This window comes from Mustelus asterias, chromosome 4, assembly GCF_964213995.1.
Source record: "Mustelus asterias chromosome 4, sMusAst1.hap1.1, whole genome shotgun sequence".
NCBI classification, from domain to species: Eukaryota; Metazoa; Chordata; class Chondrichthyes; order Carcharhiniformes; family Triakidae; genus Mustelus; species Mustelus asterias.
In genome coordinates, this window is record NC_135804.1 from 30,533,636 (window position 1) to 30,556,953 (window position 23,318).

At 40.1% G+C, this 23,318-nt stretch overlaps 1 protein-coding gene across 4 annotated transcripts in view; it reads left to right on the forward strand.

Moving 5' to 3' along the window:
- The window catches only part of ap1g1 (adaptor related protein complex 1 subunit gamma 1), a 119,945-nt gene that overhangs the window by 64,262 nt on the left and 32,365 nt on the right, over window positions 1-23,318 (forward strand). For all 4 annotated transcript variants that reach the window (XM_078210757.1, XM_078210755.1, XM_078210754.1 and 1 more), the window contains exons 13-17: window positions 1,857-1,911; window positions 7,116-7,238; window positions 11,372-11,461; window positions 16,822-16,949; window positions 21,190-21,294. In XM_078210757.1, coding sequence (XP_078066883.1) covers window positions 1,857-1,911; window positions 7,116-7,238; window positions 11,372-11,461; window positions 16,822-16,949; window positions 21,190-21,294 — 501 coding nt within the window. The remainder of the gene's footprint in view (window positions 1-1,856; window positions 1,912-7,115; window positions 7,239-11,371; window positions 11,462-16,821; window positions 16,950-21,189; window positions 21,295-23,318) is intronic.

The following is a 23,318-nucleotide window of genomic DNA, read 5'->3' on the forward strand; positions in this document are numbered from 1 at the left end:
AACACAGAAGGAAGACCATTTAGCCCATCAAGTCTATGCCAGCTCTTTTGAAGAGCAACCCAATTTCCCTGAATTCTTTTCTCCAAGTATTTATCTGGTTCCATTTTGAAGGCTACTATTGAATCAGTTTTCATTATCCAATCAGGCATTGTTTTCCAAAACCTAGCCACTCAGAGGGGGTTTTTCGCATGGTATTTTCTTTCCTGTCATCTGTTTTTTTTTGCCAATCACCTTAACTCAAACACTTTCTGTCATCTTTAAATCCTCCATGATTTTGAACATTGCTATCAGATCTCCTCTTAGCCTCATCTTCCCAAAGAGAAACAATCCCAGCTTCTGTGATCTATTCACATAATTGTAATCCTCATGCTTGGAGTCATTCTAGTAAAATCTTGTTTGTCCTCACCAAAGCTTTCACATTCTTTCTAACGTGGGTTGTGAATTATTGGACTCAATAGTCCAGCTGATGCTGAACTAATGTTTTCTAAAGGCTCAGTGCCTTTCGTACTCTGCCTCTTTATGAAGTTCAGATCACACGCTTTATTAACTGCTTTGTAAACCTGTCTTGCCACTTCAGAGATTTGTGCAGAGGTCTCTGTTCCCAATTTAGAATTGTATCTTTTAGCATGTAGTGTCTTCCTATCAAAAAGTATTACCTTACACCTGTGTTGAATATGCCATGTGTCTGCCAATTTCAACTTTCTCTGAGCTCTGACACTCTTCCTCTTTGTTAACTAACTGCACTTAAGTTTGTCTTCTGCAAATTTCCAACTTGGCTGTGTGTTCCCCTGCCCCAGTAGATGCGAGTTGTATATTAAAAAGAGTAATAGTCCTAGTGCTGAATGTTGAGGGTAGATAGAGTGGATGTTTCCACTTGTTGGACATTCTAGAACAAATTGTTTTAGGCTAAGGGGTGGCAGATTTAAAACAGAAATGAGGAGGAATTATTTCACTCCAAGGGTAATGAATCTATGGATTTCTGTACAGTGGAGCGCAGTGGATGCCAGAACATAAAACAAATTTGGGGAGATAGGTTTTGAATTAGTAATGGGATGAAGTGTTATGGGGACGGGCAGGAAGGTGGAGATGAGGCAGAGATAATCAGTCAGCCATGATCATGTTGAACGGCGGAGCAAGTTCATGGGACTGAATTTTCTACTCGTGCTCTTCTGTTATGTTTATGTATGCCTCACTGCAGTCTGAAAATCAATCATTCACCACAACTTCATGTATCAAGATTATAATTTTCCCTTAATTCTGAATTGAGCAAGTCTTATTTTCAATTTTTTAATCATAATCTTACCCCATGTGAATATTGTCATTGTATTACTTCAGTTTAATTGATTGAAGTTCATTTTATGTATATATTTGAAAGCTTATTGTGTCTGTAATATGTATATAATAACTATTTTGGTCAAAGTAGAAAAAATGGCATTTCTGTAAATCAGATATAAATTAATTTCAATTTAATTGCTGCAGTAGTCAGTTGCTTCACTACACAGTGGGGCATTTAATGGTCATGTGTAATTTCACAGGTCTTTCAATTCCTGCATAAGTGTGCATATTGTGTAGAACATATTGAATTAAAACATATATTCATGATTCTGTTAAAGAAAAACATGTATACTAATGTCTTTACATGTATAACTTGCTTGTTAATTACTAAGCACCTACTAGTTTATTTTTTTAACTGCTTTACCAGAAAGCAACTGTAAACTGATTAGTTTGGACTTTCTTGGGATGATCTTTGTTTTAGTATTTGGTAATCGACTAGCACAAAGATTACTTAGTAATACAAAGAATTGTATTCATTTCCATAGGGAAAAAACATTTTCATATTGCTTTTCTTTTACTAGGTATGCACCATCCAAGAGATGGCACATAGACACAATAATGAAAGTGCTAACAACGGTAAGAGGGGTGTGTGCATAAAGCTGCTGCATTTTCTTCTGTAAGAATCATTATATATTTTTGGGGGCTACTGCTGGTGTAGTGAGTGAGACACTGGCCTGTCAACTCTGGGGCCTCAGTTTGAATATTTCCTAACTTTTGTGATGAACGTTTGGCTCTAAAGATTCTGGTTTTTTTTAAAAAAATGCAAGTTGGAGCAACCTCAACCAATTATACTGAAGTGACCTCCACAAAATATAATCCTCGAGTTCTGTTTTGCACAGAGTTCAAACCTGTAATGCATTGTCATGGGATTTGGTCAAGGTAGTTACCACGCATCTTTTAAACAGAGCAGATAAACATTTAAAGCAAAGTGCAAGGCCACTGGGGAGAAAATTTGTGCAGTGAGATTAGTTTTGCATTGTTCTACCCCATAAAGATCCAGTGCAGGCATGATGGATTGAATGGCCGCCATGTCGAAGGCTTCTGAAGTTAAGGTAATTGAGTCTGAAGTGTATAAGATTTTTGATACAAGGCTGAAGGCCCATTTAAACCAGCAATCATAGCAAACCAAATAATGGCAAAATACAAAGGATCAAATTGCTTTAACATACTGTTTTGAGGAATATCAATGATATAAAAGTAAAATACAAAATGTAATTCAAATATTTACTCAAATTTTTCCGAGCTTTAAAAGTAAGAACGCATCCTAGACTAAAAGTAAGTTCCACACTTTGAACAAGATAAAATTAAAAACAGTTGGCAAAGTTACTCTGCATCAGGGTGAAAGGGGTCAGCTGTGTTTTCACCCTTCAGCTTACAGCTAAGGTGGTGTGAACTGTTAGTATTAGTACTTGTTAAAGATGTAATTACCAGACATTTTAGGTGTTGAACGAAGCTTGATTTTGTAGCGAAACCTCAAAACAAATGATGTTTAGTCCAAAGATGTGCAGGTTAGGTGGATTGGCCATGTTAAATTGCCCCTAGTGTATAGTTTAGGTGAATTAGCTATGGTGGATGTGCAGGAATGGGGCAGGGGGGGTGGGCCTGGGTAAGGATGCTCTTCAGAGGGTTGGTGCAGACTCTGGGCCGAATGGCCTCATTCTGCACTGTAGGGATTTATCTTAGTTGCCACTGAACCTTAGATGTACATAGCTGCATAGCTCTGAATTCCATTGAGCATTGATGGATATGATGGGGGGGGGGGGGGGGGGGGGGGGGGGGGCGAGGGTGGTGTTTAACGAGACAAAGTGCATACAGGCTATATTATGTTAAAAATCTCCTTAGTTCATGTGAATTTCAGACATTGGCAAATACCTTTAGCAATCTGGCATAGTGGACTAGTTGGTTTTGGTGAAAGAAGTAAATCTGAAGTTCCAGCTTGGTCGAGAGAAACATTGGAAAATAAGGACGACCTCAAAACGCCAACTTCCCTAAGAAAGCATATGTGCTTTTTTTGGAATCAACGTTCAATTTCATCACTGAATGGAATACGAGATTTGGAACTAGGCTGACATGCATTGAAATTGTAGACTAAAATACCACTTTCTCCTTCAACCCCAATGGTAAATGGTCAATCTGACATGTTGAGGGGAATTTTAACACCCAAAACTTTGGGTTGGATATTTAAAATTTAAGATCTCAAACCTGAACCCAATCCACTTGAACCTGCCCACTTCAGATTTTAACTGAGCCAGGACCAGGTGGTGGATAACCAACTTGCTCCCAGGAAGTGGGTTGCTGGTTAAATGAGGCTGTGTCCTGCATATTTTCATGGCAGTAAGAAGTTTAACAACACCAGGTTAAAGTCCAACAGGTTTATTTGGTAGCAAAAGCCACACAAGCTTTCGAGGCTCTGAGCCCCTTCTTCAGGTGAGTGGGAATTCTGTTCACAAACAGAACTTATAAGACACAGACTCAATTTACATGAATAATGGTTGGAATGCGAATACTTACAACTAATCCAGTCTTTAAGAAACAAAACAATGGGAGTGGAGAGAGCATCAAGACAGGCTAAAAAGATGTGTATTGTCTCCAGACAAGACAGCCAGTGAAACTCTGCAGGTCCACGCAACTGTGGGAGTTACAAATAGTGTGACATAAATTCTGATTCTAGGATCGCATGATAAAGACTCAGGAGGAAAAAAGCAGAAATATTTATGTGAAATAGTGTGACATAAACCCAATATCCCGGTTGAGGCCGTCCTTGTGTGTGCGGAACCTGGCTATCAGTTTCTGCTCCGCGACTCTGCGCTGTCGTGTGTCGCGAAGGCCGCCTTGGAGAACGCTTACCCGAATATCAGAGGCCGAATGCCCGTGACCGCTGAAGTGCTCCCCAACAGGAAGAGAACAGTCTTGCCTGGTGATTGTCGAGCGGTGTTCATTCATCCGTTGTCGCAGCGTCTGCATAGTTTCCCCAATGTACCATGCCTCGGGACATCCTTTCTTGCAGCGTATCAGGTAGACAACGTTGGCCGAGTTGCAAGAGTATGTACCGTGTACCTGGTGGATGGTGTTCTCACGTGAGATGATGGCATCTGTGTCGATGATCCGGCACGTCTTGCAGAGGTTGCTGTGGCAGGGTTGTGTGGTGTCTTGGTCACTGTTCTCCTGAAGGCTGGGTAGTTTGCTGCGGACAATGGTCTGTTTGAGGTTGTGCGGTTGTTTGAAGGCAAGAAGTGGGGGTGTGGGGATGGCCTTGGCGAGATGTTCGTCTTCATCAATGACATGTTGAAGGCTCCGGAGGAGATGCCGTAGCTTCTCCGCTCCGGGGAAGTACTGGACAACGAAGGGTACTCTGTCCACTGTGTCCCGTGTTTGTCTTCTGAGGAGGTCGGTGCGGTTTTTCGCTGTGGCGCGTTGGAACTGTTGATCAATGAGTCTAGCGCCATATCCTGTTCTTATGAGGGCATTTTTCAGCGTCTGGAGGTGTCTGTTGCGAAAAATCGCACCGACCTCCTCAGAAGACAAACACGGGACACAGTGGACAGAGTACCCTTCGTTGTCCAGTACTTCCCCGGAGCGGAGAAGCTACGGCATCTCCTCCGGAGCCTTCAACATGTCATTGATGAAGACGAACATCTCGCCAAGGCCATCCCCACACCCCCACTTCTTGCCTTCAAACAACCGCACAACCTCAAACAGACCATTGTCCGCAGCAAACTACCCAGCCTTCAGGAGAACAGTGACCAAGACACCACACAACCCTGCCACAGCAACCTCTGCAAGACGTGCCGGATCATCGACACAGATGCCATCATCTCACGTGAGAACACCATCCACCAGGTACACGGTACATACTCTTGCAACTCGGCCAACGTTGTCTACCTGATACGCTGCAAGAAAGGATGTCCCGAGGCATGGTACATTGGGGAAACTATGCAGACGCTGCGACAACGGATGAATGAACACCGCTCGACAATCACCAGGCAAGACTGTTCTCTTCCTGTTGGGGAGCACTTCAGCGGTCACGGGCATTCGGCCTCTGATATTCGGGTAAGCGTTCTCCAAGGCGGCCTTCGCGACACACGACAGCGCAGAGTCGCGGAGCAGAAACTGATAGCCAGGTTCCGCACACACAAGGACGGCCTCAACCGGGATATTGGGTTTATGTCACACTATTTCACATAAATATTTCTGCTTTTTTCCTCCTGAGTCTTTATCATGCGATCCTAGAATCAGAATTTATGTCACACTATTTGTAACTCCCACAGTTGCGTGGACCTGCAGAGTTTCACTGGCTGTCTTGTCTGGAGACAATACACATCTTTTTAGCCTGTCTTGATGCTCTCTCCACTCCCATTGTTTTGTTTCTTAAAGACTGGATTAGTTGTAAGTATTCGCATTCCAACCATTATTCATGTAAATTGAGTCTGTGTCTTATAAGTTCTGTTTGTGAACAGAATTCCCACTCACCTGAAGAAGGGGCTCAGAGCCTCGAAAGCTTGTGTGGCTTTTGCTACCAAATAAACCTGTTGGACTTTAACCTGGTGTTGTTAAACTTCTTACTGTGTTTACCCCAGTCCAACGCCGGCATCTCCACATCATATTTTCATGGCTGCAGTGATTTGTGGGCTTCTGGAGAGTCAAGTGATGTGCTTTTTCAGCACTGATTGTGAGTCAGGAGCAACAGGGATTGCTTTCCCCTCTTATCTAGTCCAGCAAGTATCTAGCTATCCACTTGGACATGAACACCAAATGAAAAATTTGAAATTAATTTTCTTCATGTCATGCATCAATTGGAAGGCAATTTGATATTAAATGAGGAAAGTTTGTTTGACTATGCTTGGTTTGGGAAATGTATTAATTAATAACAGCGCTATGATTTTTTTTTAAAGAAACACACAAACTGATTGCATGTCAAATGGATATCATTAAAGTGTTACCAGTAATGGATTCTTTTGGCTTGCTGATTAACGCTATTAAATCAACTTTGTGTTGTTCTCGGTATTTTTCTGTTGGCACAAATCCAGTATTGTTAATTTGGCCTTGATGGCTCTGCAGGGCAGAGGCATCTAGCTCTCAAACTGTAAGTGCCCTTTGTACAGGGGTGATTCTGTTGTTTAGGTGATCTAGGTGTGATTCTGCTGAGGCTTCTCCAATTTCAATTTTTTTTAAAGTAGTGGCAGTGTCAGTATGTAGATCCTGGCTATGGTGGTTTTCAACAGTTGACAGTAGTTTGTATTTATATAGCTCTTTCAACATAGGAAAAGGGTCCAAGATTCTTTACCATAATCAAGACAAAAATTGGTATTGAAGTAAACACGGTGATATAAGAATGGAGGAATTGGTTAAAGAGGTCTATCTTAAATGCAGAGGAATCGAAGGAGGAAATTTAAGACTGACGTTCTAGTTAGCTGAAGGCTATTGGTGGCAAAAAGAGGAATCGTCAAGGCCAGAGTTGTAGAAACTCTTTGTTCTCTGAGGGCTTTAGGACTGAAGGTGATTAGAGGTGGGGAGGATTAAGATCATGAAGGGACTCAAACTTGATGCTGAGAATTTTAAATTAGAGGCTTTGGGAAGCCAGAAACTAATATAGGTTAGTGCTCACGGGGGAGAGGGCTTGATGGGATGGGATAGGATACTTTGTCTGAAATTTTCATGGTACTTCATTTCCTATAATGTATGTTGTTTTGCCCCAAACTCTTGAGTCTAATACACAACTTGTGTTTAAAGATTGCAAAGTATTTTTTCCCTAATCCTTGATTTTTCTGTTTCCATTTTAGGCTGGCGGTTATGTAAGAGATGATTCAGTGCCCAATTTGATCCAGTTGATAACAAACAGTGTTGAAATGCATGCCTATACAGTGCAGAAACTTTACAAAGCCGTCCTGGAAGATATTTCTCAGGTATAGCATCTGAAACAACAAGTGGAGATGCTATTTTCAAGCGTCTCATTGTTTGAAAGCTGATTTACAAACTCATTAAGCAATGTTTGACTATTGTTTGTTTGTGTGCTGATTTTAAGATAAAACTGAACAATTTTATTAAAAATTTGCAAATATTTTGGGTTTTGTGGTTCATGATCAGCAATATTCTGCTCCAGGCTGATTTTATTGCATTAATAGTTGAAGGCAGTTGATTGATATTTTGGCAATGGTAATGTTTTGTCTTTGTTATTTCAAGATTTCTGTTCCGTCTGGAATGTGATAATTCAGAAAGTTTTGGATCTTTTGTTTAGACTAGTATGTGACACGTAGTTTAATGTGGGTAACTATGGAGTAATTGGAATGGGAGTATTTTTAAAATAAACATGAAAGAAACCGTTAAGCCCACCTAAACTCATTCCTTTAGCAAATTAATTCTTCCCTCCCAGCATCTAGTTGCAATCTAAAGCGTTTTCACCTGTTATCTTTCCTGACAGATTATTTTACACACACTTCCTCATTTTTTTTCAAACTGATTTTGCACTAATTTCTAGAAAGGTCCTCTGATCTCACTTTACTTTTAGGTACCATATGATATACTTGCAAGATCCCCTGTATTCCTTTGGACTAAGTTTAGTTCAAACCTGTTTGTTTGATTCATCCCTTCATTTTTCTGTCCATTTTAAATCCTTTATGTAAGTGTTTCTTAATGCACTTCCTGTTTTGGATGCTAGTCCTATTTCAATTTGCTCAACATTGGTTGGGTTTTTGAAACCAGGTTATTGTACAGATTAGAAACATGAGGTGCCTGTGTGACTACAGTGCCTTCATCCAGTCTGACATAGCGTATAAATGTTTCCTATTATCTAACTGGTTTCCTGTCTGATTTTTTTGTTTTAAGTCCCATGTTCCATTTTTATGGATTATTGCCAAAACTTTCTGAAAATCTAAAACTATGTTTTATTGGTCATCAAAAAAAATGGTGATTTGCCAGGATCTTCCTCTTCGAAATCCATATTCCAGGTTTAAGCTGTTGTTGTATTTCGACCTGTCTGCCCCATAGTACATTATCTTGCGTGTTATTTCGTGTTGAGCACAAGCTTGAATTGTATCTATTCCATCCTCAAAAACATTCCAACATGCAAATCGAATTTGGCGTGTTCCTGATGTCATATAGATAAACCTAGCAGCCAATTTGTCCTTGGCAAGATCTTAATTTCATAAATCACCAGTAAACTGTTTTGATAAAAGCAAATTACTGCGGATGCTGGAATCTGAAACCAAAAGAGAAAATGCTGGAAAATCTCAGCAGGTCGGTGTACTTCAGGGATCAGTGTTGGCCAAGGCTCATCAAGCAATGCAGTGGGACTGTCTCCATCTGAACAAGGCTTTGATTAAACATTTCATCCAAATATACAACACTTCGCTGTCTAGATCATTGCCTTGGGAAACTACAGTGGAATTGAAATCCAGAATTTTATCAGAGTATGCCTGTAAGCAAGCTGAAATTTAAGATTTGCCTCCTAAATCCATGCCGATGATTATTGTGCAGCTATTCCTTTCACTTTTGTAAAAATTCATATTCTGGTCACCAACCTGTTACGTGATCAGATTTGACATCCATTTTTAATCGGATGATTATGCAGTTTTCTGACTACAAAACAAACCTATGGGTTAGTGTGGATAAATGTTTGAAGTGGCCAACTATGTCCATAGCTGCATCTTTTTTTTTTAAATGGCTAATTACAGTTGTCCAATAATTCTAATTAAAGTCTAACTAAAACAATTTGAAAATTGAAAATTTGGTGCTGGAAAAGTGCAACATGTTGGATAATAAAATTGATTAATATGGTAACGCAAGTAGGCAGGAACGTGATTTTAACAAATAAGCCTTATTTGGATCCGTTGCCTTTCAGTATTTTCAAATAAATTTAAATAAACCAGTTGCCATGAAACTCTGAATTATGGAAATCTGAAATAAACCCAAATTCTAGAAATACTCACCAGGTCTGGCAGCGTCAATGGAGACAGAAACTAGGGTTATGAGGATAAGTGGAGTTGAGGATTATCAGATCAGCTATGATCTAATTGAATGGAGGTGCAGACTTGATGGGCTGAATGGCCTGCTTCTGCTCCTGTATCTTATGAGAAACTGAGTCAATGTTAAAGTTAAGTTACGCTTTGTCAGAATTGGAAATGCTTAGAGATGTAACAGTTTTTAAGGTGGGTGGGGGGGGAGAAGAACAAAAAAGATGGTTTGCGATGAGGTCAAGAGCATGAGAGGTAAAGGTGAAAAGATATTCTGATGGGAAAAGCAAAGTAACAAGAGCTGCGTCTGTTGGGGGTTTGAGTAGTAAAGCTGAATCATCAATAACTGCATACAAAGAAAGAGGTAAAGGTGATTATTGAAAATTGTGGAACCCCATGTTGATTCTGATTGGCTGTAAAGTGTCTAATTGAGAGCTGTGTGACAGCAAGAGCAGTTGTAATTTTGAGTCTGTGGACTAATAGTGAATATTGGTTATAAAAACAGAACTGAAAAAACAAGAAGTCTTGCAGCATCTGTGGAGAGTAAAACCATTAACACTACACTAAAATGACTCCACTTCAGTAACAAGTTTTCCCAGCACATTGTTTTTATTTCCGATCTCCAGCATCTGTAATACTTTTGCTTCTATTTTTGCAAATATTCATGGTAGTTGTCTCTAGATATACAGAAAGGTTGAGGAAGGAAAGTGTGGACTCATGATAGTTGAGATGCATTTGTTTGCCTGCCCATTAACTCCGAGTTGAACCTGAGTTAATGGTGCTTTTACTAGGATGACTTCTTGGGCAATGGGAAGAATTTAATATGTGTACGTAACGATGTCCCATCCATTCTTCGGACTTATCTGAAGTCTAATATCTGTGCACACAACAGCATCATATATTTATATAGTGCCTTTGATTCAGTAAAATATTCCAAGGCACTTCACAAGCATTAACAAACAAAATTTGATATCCAACCACAAATGGGCATATTAGGTTGGTTAGCATCAGAGGAAAGCGGCATAGGAAAAAAATTCAAGAGCTTAAGATCTCGGCATCTGAAACAGTTGCCAGTGCTGGAATTATTAAACTCAAATGCTCGAGAAGCAAGAAGTCAAACTTGGAGGCACACAAAGAAAATTGCAGTAAGGCTGGAGGAGGTTAGAGAGGGAGGGACAAGGCCATGGAGAGATTTGGTGTTGCTGAGTTGGCAATGATTAAGTCACTGAGTTGCTTCAATGGGACTTGGTGCAAGTTAGGACACAGCAGAGTTTTAGATAAGTTTATGCAAGAGTAAAACGTTGGAGGCTGGTCAAAAGTGCATTAGGATAGTCAAATCCAGAGGTCATATGGGTACAATTGAATGTTTCAGCAGCAAATGAGCTGAGGCAGCGACAAAATCAAACATTTAGGGTGGCACAGTGGTTAGCACTGCTGCCTCACAATGCAAGGGACCCAGGTTCAGTTCCAGCCTCGGGTCACTGTCCGTGTGGAGTTTGCATTTTCCCCTTGTCTGCAAGGTTTCCTCCCACAGTCCAAAGATGTGCGAGTTAGGTTGATTGGCCATGATAAATTGCCCCTAGTGTCAGTGGGATTAGCAGGGTAAATGTGTGGGGTTACGGGAATAGGGCTGAGTGGGATTGTGGTCGGTGCAGACTTGATGGGCCGAATGGCCACCTCCTGTATTGTAGGGATTCTATGATTCTGTTCTATGAATGTTCTAAGGATGAAAATAGGCAGTCTTAAAGATGGCACAGATTTGTAGTCAGACGCTTGACTTGTGGTCTGAAATGATACTACTGTTGTGAGCAGCCTCGCAGTTGCCAGGGAGAGGAAGGGAATAGTTGGCTAGGAAAGTGGAATTTGTGGCAGGTTTCGAAGATTATGGTTTCAATCTTCAGTAGGTACGGAAATGTTCTCTCACCCATTACTGTGCTGAACTATGGGCCCATACCGCTTCTTTTGTGTCTTCAAGATTCAATAGCATGCCAAATTTATAAATTTTAACCAAATCTAGTGAATAAAAATGTGTTGAGTAGTTGTTTCTGAAGGTATTCAAAACTTACTAATTGGTCATCTTTCAACAGCAACCTCTTGTGCAGGTGGGTGCTTGGTGTATGGGAGAATATGGTGACCTTTTAGTTTCTGGCCAATGTGAAGAAGAGGAACCTATTCAGGTAATATTTCCTTTTCAAAGCAAATTATTAAGGTAAATTCTATAAAAATAATTAAACATTGGATGTTTACAGTAGCATAATCATTCCTAGACAAATATGTGGCCTGCTGCACAGCAACTGCAGAACATGATTAAAGAATCAAGGCAGAAATGCATTTTAAAAGTTGAGCTACAAATTGGGAATTGCTGGCAGATCTTTCAAAATTGTATTACTTGGTTTATAGTCTTGTTACTAAAGAAACATTGCTATTGTTCAGATATTTTTGTTTTCATATGGTTTAGTGGGATGATTTACCTTGTATGATGAAGTATTACATTCATTGATGAGAGTAGCAAGGCAATACATTGGAGGCTGCATGAATTTTGTCAATGTTGGGATGCAAATTCACTGAGTTTGAAAATTGTTGCTGCAAGTGTTAAATTGGGGCAAAAAGCACTTTGAACATATTGCACCATTGGGCAACATGTTGTAGGGCAGGAATGGAAAAAGCCTTGGATCAGTCAACTGATGATATATACCCCAGAGAGTAAAATATGGAGAGAAAGCTGTAGATCAGGCATATTTTAAATTGCTCATTGATTTCAGCTATCAAAAAGTACTTGGATTTGAGATTTTGCTTGCTCCCCAAGTAATGTATTTTGCAACTGATGTTCAATTGTGAACCGCTGGCACATTTTTGACACATTCTGAAATAACTTGACTTTGAGGAACTGCTAAGCTTGATGGTGTTATGAAGAAAAAACACATTAAAATGGCCACTAATAACTACATCCCCTTTCCCATTCCAGAACTAATTCATGTTTTTTGCTTCCAATGGCACGCATTCACTGTTTATTGAGTTATCAGGAAAAAAGTTGTAATTTTTGATAAATGAAAGTACTTGGTATTGAAGCTTTGTCAGGATACTGGTTCAGGTAATTGCTTGTTTTTTAAGTATAGAATCACTGTACAATTAGAAGGAGCTTTCATAATTCAAGGAAAAATGACATGACATAGAGAAGTTACTCTACACGAGTAACTATGCAGTAATTTTCTGTTACCCATTCGCTGCCTAGTATAAACTTATTGCATTAATATTTCTTTTGATCAGATTATATAATCTTACAATAAGTAGATTCATTTTTAGAAGATGCCAGATGGCAGTGGAAGTTTTACTGAATTTATTTTGAAAACCCTGCAATAGAAATTGAAATGCACACAAGTTGCAGGACATTCAGCCCACCCAGTTTGTCTGGTGTTTACTACTCACGCAAGCAAATAATTCCAGTCACGTTTAGCTACCTTGTTCCCATATTCTTTCACCCAGCTATCTTAATTAAATCTTGTACATTGCGAGAATCTCTGTCACAGTTGCTAAACCGGAGTGATTTCCACAGCCCACGATTCTTGTAGAAAGCAGTTCCTCCTCGCTTTGTGTTCTAGTTTTTTGCGTTTAAACTTGATACAAAGATTAGGGCTCATTTGGATTGGGGATAATATATTTGCATGAATTGAGGGTTGGTCAACATGGACTGAAGATTGGTCAACTGACAAACAAGAAATAAATTGTCATTTTCAAATTGGCAAGATGCAACCAATGGCATGTCACAAATGTCATTGTTTGGGTCTCAGTTATTCTATCAATGACTTAAATGAGGGGACGGTGTGTGATGTATCTTTTTGCTCATAATACAAAACTAGGTGGGGAAATAAGCTGAGAAGTAGAGGCTGAAAAAAGAGACCAGTTCAGTGGCCAAGAAGGTGATGGGTGGAGTATAATCTGGAGATGTGAAATTATCCACTTTGGCAGAGAATGGAAAACCAGATTTTTTTTTAAAAAGGTGACAGGCTATAAATGTTGGTTTTGATGGATTTGGATGTCCTTGTACATTTATCGTGAAAAATTAACATGCATGTATAGCAAGCAATTTGGAAGGCAGTTGGTGTGTTTGCCTTTTATTATAAGGGGATTTGGGTACAAGAATAAGAAAGTCTTATTGCAATTGTTCAGGGCTTGGTGAAACAGATCTGTACAGTTTTGAACCATAAGGATATACTTGCTGCTTTGAAGTTTCATTAGGTTGATAACTGAGGAGGGATTGGGTTTGTGTTCTTTGTAGTTTAAAAGAATGAAAAGCGATCTCATTCAAATGTAGGACCAGCGAGATTAGAGGCTGAAAGGTTGTTATCATGGCTGGGCATTCCAGAACTAAGAGTCATAGCCTCAGGATAAAGGATTGGCCAACTTTGGAGAGTTGTGAATCTATGGAATTGATGCCCAGAGCACAGTGCTGAGTTGATGAGCATAATCAAGACTGAGACTGGCAAAGGCAGAGGTTAAGGAGATGGGGATATGATTTCAAAATAAGGTTGATGTAAAAGTTCTTATTGCATGGGGTGGCAGAATTGAGGGCCGTGTGGCCTAAGCTTGCGCCTATTTTACCTCTTTGGTTCTATGTATAACGCCACATTCTTAACCCTCTTGGTTAGACCAAGTATATTTTTGCTACTTCATCCAACGGCTATAATGTGTTGTACATCAGCAAGCTCTAACATTTGAACCTCTGACAAAGTACAGGAGGTCCTCAGGCTTGCATCACAGTTGGTTCTTGGAAACAGCAGTACAAGTCGAAATGCCTTTGTTGGAACTAATTTCCCCATAGGAACGATGTTAAAAATGGGGGATTGGTTCTGTCGGCAGGGCAAGGTAGCATTTTTGCCCAGGCTTGTTTGGGATCAGCAGTCCAATACTGTACTTCTGGGTGTTTGATCATTTGATTCTGTTTCTCTAACCCTACCTGAGATGTATTGAAAGTAAACCATTTAATCTGTTGACGACTAATAGTTGTATGTTAGTAAATTCCAAGCATGTTTCAGCCAAAGTTACAGGAGCTCATTTAGAAATGCTACCCCGTGGTATCTGAGGAAAGCAATGATCTAGGAATAGTGAAATGTCATAGAATCCATACAGTGCAGAAAGAGGCCGTTCGGCCCAATGAGTCTGCACCAACTCCGAGCATCCCACCCAGGCCCTCCCCTCCACTCTATCCCCATAACCCTGCACATTTACTATGGCTAATCCACCTAAACTATGTATCTTGGGACACTAAGGGACAATATAGCATGGCCAACCCACCTAACCACATCTTTGGACTTTTGGAAGAAACCTGAACACCCAGAGGAAACCCACACAGACACTGGGAGAACGTGAAAACTTCTCTCTCGTGGTCACCCAAGGCTGGAATCGAACCTGGTCTCTGGTGTTAAGGGAGCAGTGCTAACCACTGTGCTACCCAAATTTGTAACTGATGTCGGTCTATTCCGGACAGTTTAACTTAGACACAACTCGCATTTGACTGTGCTGGCATGGAGTTAAAGGTTGTAAATGCCATTCTTTGTAACAGACATTCATAAAGTCCAGGACTGCCTGTTATTAGGAGTGAAAATCCCAGTTTGCTTTTCCTTCCATGATGTTTAATAATTGTTTCGAAAGGAATTGTTGTTCTATATATTGAACCAATGTTTTTTTAAAAAGTAATATGGCCAACAAAATGCACCAGTTTACATTCCATTCATGATATGTTTGAGAAAAAATGCTTCATGCTCTGAAATTGCTGATTTAACCTTCTAAAGAAAAAACTGAGGAATTTATCTTTTGAGCTCTTTTAATTGGAATATCTCTGTGGCTCATACAGAAGCTGTTACTAATCATGCTGCACACTTCGCGCAGTAAAAAATAATCTAGGACAAAACTGTCTGACATGGTGACATGTGACCAGATATGTTTTTGTCGCACTTACGGTGGAGAAAATTTGAAGCTGGCTATTCCAGTGTTTTCCTGACCAGCCCCCTTGTCTTCCATTCACAAATTTATCGGATACTCTACTTCTCACCCTACTACACCCAATCTCGCATCTGGTCCCACTCATCCATCATTCTTTTTATTTATCCGCTCATGGGATGCTGTCATCGGCTAGGCCAGTGTTTGTTGCCCATCGCTAATTGACGTTGAAAAAGTGGTGGTGAGCTGCCTTGAACTGCTGCAGTCCACATGGTGTAGGTGCACCCACAGTGCTGTTAGCAAGAGACTTCTGGGATTTTGACCTAATGACTGAAGAAATGGCAAAATAGGTGCTGGCCAGTCAGATCCCTTAGTTTAAAATTTTCATTAAAAATGTTGGAAATTTGAAATAAAAACAGGCAATGCTGGAAAAACTCAGCAGGTCTGGCAGCTTCTGTGGAAAGAGAAAGTTAATGTCTGGAATTCTCTGACCTTGCCCACGGCTGGGATTCTCCTGTCCCACGGGCCAACATTGAGTCTGTATGACTAATATGGACTCGAAACATTAACTCTGTTTCTTTCTCCACAGATGCTGCTCGACTTGATGGGTTTTTCAGCATTTTCAGTTTTTATTTAAATTTTTCATTCTTGTGTTTAAATCCTGTCATGACTTTGCCACTGCCTATGCTTGCAACCTCTGGTCACCTGATCTGTGTTACCATTCCTACAGCTCTATCATCTTGTGCATTTCAATAACATTCATAGCCTTTTACCATTCTAAATCCCTTACTCTGGGATTCTGTCCCTAAGTTTCTTGTTCACCACTTCAATTTCCTCCTTTGACCTCCTTGAAACCTGTTTTTTTTTTACTGAACTTTTGGTTGTCCTCCAAATATTGGCTTGGTGTCTTTTTTAAAAAAAATGAAACTTTGTGGACCTTTTCTACTTTTGAAAAGTGATGTATATAAATACATGTAGTTGATTCTTTTAGTGATGAAACTGCTTAATGACAGTCTTTTATACCATTTTAGTGGTTTTCTTTTTAATTTCCATGTTCGATTTATAAGACATGCTTCAGATTTTTGATTTATCATCCCAACTTTAAAATGAAAATGAAAGAGAAGTGCTTGGAAAATGTTTTCTTCTGTTTATTGTCTCTCTCCATTAAAAATAATTTCATTTGAATGTCATTGCACTTCAGATGCGTTCCTGTTTTAGGATGAGATAGTATGCAAGTAATTTGATGCAGAGGAATTAGACTTTATAGAGTGTTTAGCAAAAGAATGTCATGTTGACGAATATAGGACAGTGGTGCATTTAGAAAATGGAACTTGGAATGCACCAAACCAGTTGAGAAATTGTATTTATTCTGACAGCCAGTAAGTGGCACTGTAACCTTGTAGATCAAGTATTAGCTTGGCAACTTCGAGCTAATTTTAATACCCTGAAATCTTTAATTTTCTTTAGCTATATATTTAACAGGAAGGCGGTGTCTGGTTGACATGCACAATGCACAGTGAGTTTCACGTAGTTAATAGATCATCTGCAGAGATTATGTTCAAAATGGTTGACTGATCATTAGTTCCTTTTACCCCGACAGGTGACAGAAGATGAAGTTATGGATGTATTAGAAACTGTACTACACTCAAACATGTCAACATCTGTAACAAGGGGATATGCTCTCACTGCAATTATGAAGCTAAGCACAAGGTTTACTGTAAATGTGAAGTAAGTAAATTTACTCTTGAAAGAAAGGTAACTATATAATATGTTGGAAAACTGGTTTTCAATATAGATTAACAGGGATAATGGCGTAGTGTTGATGCTGAAATAGTGATCCAAAAGCCTACGCTAATACTCTGGAGACACTAGTTCAAATCCTACAATAGCAGTTGTTGGAAATTAAAGCCAATTAACTAATCTGGAATGAAAAACTAGCCTTTGTGATGATGGCCATGAAAAGTGTTGGATTGCTGCAAAAATGCACCTTGTTCACTGATTCCCTTTAGGGAAGGAAATCTGGTCTTGCCTACATGTTCCTGCAGACCTACACAATGTGGTTCATTCTTAACTGGCAAATCACTGTGTTGTATCAAACCACAGAAAAGTCTGAAACAAAACTAGGTGGACCACTTGCATCAAACCAGGAATCGGAAATGACAATGGCACACCATCCAGTTGAGCCTGCAAAGTCCTCATTTATATCTAGTGCAAAGATTGGGAAAACTGTCCAACAGATGAGTTCAGCAATAGCCTGACAGTCATACGCACAAAAATCGTACTTTGCAGCCAATATTGCTGCAGACATCACCATCCCTGTGTACGCCTGTCCTACCAGCAGGGCAAGACCCTACCAGAAATGGTGGCACAATGGCATTCGGCCAAGAGGGAATTACCCTGGAAATCCTGGACATGAGTTTGGATTCCGAGGTCTCAAGTTTTCAAGTCAGACATTCTAAATCCCTTACTCTGGGATTCTGTTCCTAAATTCATTGTCCTTCACTTCCATCTCCTCCTTTGACTCTCCTTCAAGCCTGTATTTTTGACAACTTTTGGTTGCCCTCCTAATATTTCCATCTTTGACTTGATGTCTTTAAATTACACTTTGTGGACTTTTTCTACTTTATAAAAGTGATGTATATAAATACATGTAGTTGATTCTTAATGACTGATTTAGTTCCGAATAACACCTACAGTTCCCCCCAGAACTGATGAATCAGCTGACCTCCATGTTGAACACCAATTGGAAGAAACACTTGAGGTTGGCAAGGACACGGAATGTACTTGAGTAGTGAACTTCAATGTCCATCACCCAAGGTGCAGCATCATTACTGACTAAACTAGCCAAATCTCCAAGGGTTTACCTGTTAAGCTGGACCTGCAGCCTGGTGAGGGAATGAACAGAAAAAAACCTACTTGATCTTGCCCTCAGCAATGTACCTGTCACCAATGCATCTGTCCTTGACTGTACAGATAGGAGTAAGCAGCACACAGACTTATGGGAATGATGCCCCATCTTCAAATTGAGAATATCCTCCATTATGTCTTGTGGCACTACCACTGTACTAAGTAGGATAGATTCTGAACAGAGCTAACAACTCAAAGCTGAGCCTCCATGAGCCACAGTGGGCCATTGGCAGTGTCAAAATTGCATTCACCCACACTCTAACCTCAGCCTGGCATATTCCTCGCTCTAGAGTTATTGTATAATTGGGGGATCAACCCCAGTTCAAAGAGGAGTGCAGGAATGCATGCCAGAAGCAACAGCAGGCATACTGAAAATTGAGGTTCTCACTTATGAACTATGCACGTGCTAAACAATAGAAGCAGCATGTGACAGGCAAAGCTAAATGATTCTACAACCAATCAAAGCTTTGTCGTCCCTTCCAGATCCCAGAACCGAAAGAGCGGGCTCCACAAATATTTCCATCCTCCAAGATGGGGAGCTTAGTAGCACCAGCTTAAAAGATGAGGCTGAACCACTCGCAACCATCTTCAGCAGGGTGTGCTGAGTGGTAAGATCCCCATTGTCAGATGCTGGTCGTCAACCAACTCTCTTCACTCCAATTGATAGCCACAAACGGCTGAAGACATTGAATACAGCATAGGTGCTGAAAGCATTTTGCAATAGCATTGAAAACTTGCGCTCCAGAATTAGTCAAGCTCTTTGAGCTGTTCCAGTATAACGACAACATTGGCATCTACCCAGCAATGGGGAAAATTGTGCAGGTATGTCCTGTGCACAAAAAAACAGGATACATTCAATACAACTAGTTACCGCCTCATCAAACTATCCTTGATCATCAGCAACATGATGGAAGGTGTCATTGACAGTGCTATTAAATGGTACTAGCAATAACGTGCTCACTAATGCTCTGTTTGGATTCTGCCAGAACCACCCAACTCCCGACCTCATTGCAACCATGGTCCAAACCTGGACAAAAGAGCTGAACTTGAGGTGAGGTAATAGCGACTGCCCTTGCCATCTGACCAAATGTGATATCAAGGTGCCCCAGCAAACCTGAAGTCAATGAGAATAGGGAAAGCTTTCCGCTGGTCGGAGTCTTACCTGGCATAAGAAAAGATGGTTATAGTGGTTGGATGTCAATCATCGCAGCTTTAGGGCATTGCTGCAGGAGTTCTTTGGGATAGTGGCCTGGCCCAACCATCTTCAGCTGCTTGATCAATGACCTTTCCTCCATCATAAGGTCAAATGTTAACTGTGCAATCATCATTGTTCAGTACCATTCGTGATTCCTGAGATGCTGAAGCAGACCATGTTCATACACAGCAAGATATGGACAGCACTTAGACTTAAGATCTGGGCAGCGTTTAGGCCCAAGACCAGGATGCATAGGTGGCAAGTAAGCTGAACTAGACTTGCCCCATAAATATTGTGGTTATAAGAGCAGGTCAGGACCTAGGAATCCTGTGGTGAGTAACTCTCCTCACTCCACCCCCCCCCCCCCCCCCCAAAAAGTCTGTCGCATCTATAAAGCACAAGTCAGGAGTGTGATGGAAAACTCCCCACATGCCAAGCTGAGTCCAGCTGTAAAAGTACTTGAGCTCAACACCATATCAGCAAAGCAGCCTGCTTGATCGGCAACCTATCTACCGCCGTCATAAACATTCATTCTCCACCACTGGCACAGTGGCTGTAGTTAGTCCCATTAACCAGGTGCACTACATCAACTCATCAAACTTCCCTGGACAGCACCTTCAATAAGAAGTTTAACAACACCAGGTTAAAGTCCAACAGGTTTGTTTGGTAGCAAAAGCCACACAAGCTTTTGGAGCCCCAAGCCCCTTCTTCAGGTGAGTGGGAATTCTGTTCACACAGGGCATATAAAGACACAAACTCAATTTACATGAATAATGGTTGGAATGCAAATGCTTACAGCTAATCAAGTCTTTAAGATACAAACAATGTGAGTGGAGAGAGCATCAAGACAGGCTAAAGAGATGTGTATTGTCTCCAGACAAGACAACCAGTGAAACTCTGCAGGTCCAGGCAGGCTGTGGGGATTACAAATAGTGTGACATGAACCCAATATCCCGGTTGAGGCCGCCCGTGGCATGGGCATTCGGCCTCTGATATTTGGGTAAGTATTCTCCAAGGCGGCCTTCACGACACACGACGGCGCAGAGTCGCTGAGCAGAAACTGATAGCCAAGTTCCGCACACACGAAGACGGCCTCAACCGGGATATTGGGTTCATGTCACACTATTTGTAATCCCCACAGCCTGCCTGGACCTGCAGAGTTTCACTGGTTGTCTTGTCTGGAGACAATACACACCTCTTTAGCCTGTCTTGATGCTCTCTCCACTCACATTGTTTGTATCTTAAAGACTTGATTAGCTGTAAGCATTTGCATTTCAACAATTATTCATGTAAATTGAGTTTGTGTCTTTATATGCCTTGTTTGTGAACAGAATTCCCACTCACCTGAAGAAGGGGCTTGGGGTTCCGAAAGCTTGTGTGGCTTTTGCAACCAAATAAACCTGTTGGACTTTAACCTGGTGTTGTTAAACTTCTTGCTGTGTTTACCCCAGTCCAACTCCGGCATCTCCACATCAGCACCTTCAAACCAGCGATCTCTACCACCTAATGGAGCAAAGACAGCAGATGTATGGCCACACCACCAGCAGCAAGTTCCCCTCCAAGCTGCATGCATCCTGACATGAAACTATATTGCTGTTTCATCACTGTTGCTGGGTCAAAACGCTAGAACCCCCTTCCTAACTGCACTGAGTGCACCTACATCGGGTGTTCAATCACCACCACCTCAAGGGTAATTAGGGATGGGCAACAAATGCCTTGGCAGCAACATTCTTACATGCAATGAAAAAATTAGAAGATTCTACTGTAATCCAAATTCCTTTACATATTTGCAGATTTAACAAAACTGAATATTTCACATATGGATATAAATGGAACATATTATAACATATTGGTTCATCCTTTCAGTCGAATTAAGAAGATAATGTCAGTGTATGGAAGCAACATAGATGTGGAACTTCAGCAAAGGGCTGTGGAATATAATGCACTTTTCAGAAAATTTGATCATATGAGGTACGTGCAAACTACTGCAAGTAATCAGTTGGATCATGCAGCTAACTATTTTGTTAATTTGTATGAAATATTGCATGCTAGAACTACAGAACAGAGAGCAGCAGTGCCAAATATCAGTAATTTTGTGGTATATCCTGATGCACTGTTCTTCGTTCAGGTTGTCAGATTTATTTTGTATGCAAGCTATTGTGTAATGGAGATGTCAATGCCAGTTCCAGTATTTTCCATGCATGTGGATCTTTTGACTACTTATACATGCTCCTTTTAGAAGCTAAAACATAATGCTGAATTGCTCAATTATTAAATGCCACATAATTAATATCCAAAAATTAAAACAGCCCGTGTTACCAGTTTGGTTTCAATTTGTGAAGAGAAGCTACATGGAACTTCCTTTTGTTAAATTGCAAAAGCCGATTTCAAGTTCTCAAACTAATAATCGGGGAAATACAATAAAATTAATCAACTCCGCTTCAGTCTATCTAATATGAGAATTACTGAAGTCTTTTCGGGTTTCACTGGCTCTACAAGCAATCCGTGTCTAACAAGAGAACTAGAAGGGTTTTTTTGTTCTGTCCATGCGTCTTTAATCACAGCTCTTGTCTACATGAATGGGAACTGAACGGAAATTAAAATACAGTTTAGGCCTAGATTCATGTAAAGAACTTTTCCTCCCGAAGCAATTGTCATGGTCAAAATTGAACTCTTGAGTAGCCTACTTAATAGACACTGACTTTGTGCTGCAATACGGCATTAGCTTTGACAAGCTTGTTGCTTCAAAACAAATTCTAGAGATGGCAGGACCGTGACATTGCATTTCCAGTGGATTTCTATGCTGATCTGACTTTTTATTTAATCATAGAATGATTCAAAGAAGAAGGCCATTCAATCCATCCTGCCTCTGCCAACTTTGATAGAACCATGCAATTAATCCTACCCTGCTTTCTCAATATAGCCAATAAATCTTTAGTTTTGATGTGCTGTGTATTTTCAGCATGTGCACTTGTACCATTTTGTATCAGAAAGCTCTTAACTGTGTGCCTTTATCTGTTCAATAAACAGTTGTGTGTTTCTTTTCACCAAATTAACTCCACCCAACACACAAATCAATTGTATGGCTTTTGGGTAGCCTAGTTCAATTTGTTAAAGTCTTGAGCAAAAGAAAGTTGAACATGTGGAAGGGCATTTGGACTATTCTTCTAGTTTATGAAATTCTGTTATAACATTTAGTTGAATTTTAAGCATCCCTAATATTGTGGAATTCTTCCAAGAAATGTTCTCAAGTTCTAGATGCATTTTCTAGTATTTCATTAACTATAATTATATTGCCAAGATATTGTTTTGGTACCTTTGGTTAAAATCTCTGCCGATTTGATGATTCTTTTATAATGCAGATTTGTGACCATTGTACAAAGGTTTATGTTTTGTCATTGTGCATCCTAGTGCATAACTAATCAAAGTCCTGCAAAATAGTTTCATGTATCTGTTCAACTGTGGTTGTGTTGACAGCAAATTTGAGATGTTTGTCATTTGTCTTTAATTCAAAGATACTTAATTTGAAAGTTAATATAATTTTTTAACACTAAGCACTGAATTCTTATTTATCTTCAAATAATTGGATAAATCCATTTTAACGTGTTAAATTAATCTATGTAAAGTGGTGTAATATTTAGCTTAATGTATTAATGTGTCTTTGCACATAATATACAGCACAATAATAGACTATTCCACCAAACCACTTTGTGCTGGTGTTCACATGCTGCACAAGCTTCCTCCCATTTTGCCTAACACACTCCAACCGTTCAACATATTTTCCTCTTATGCACTTGTTTAGTTGTCTTTTAGAAGCATCTAAGTTATTTGCCGTAGCGAGTTCCACATTCCAGTCACTCTCCCAAATCAAGACATTTCTCATTTCCTTAGTGAATTTATTCATAGCCCCTACCTTTGGATTCACTTCACATCTACCCTGTACATTCAACTAGGAATACATCCCAATACTTTGGCATATTTGAATGCTTTGCTAA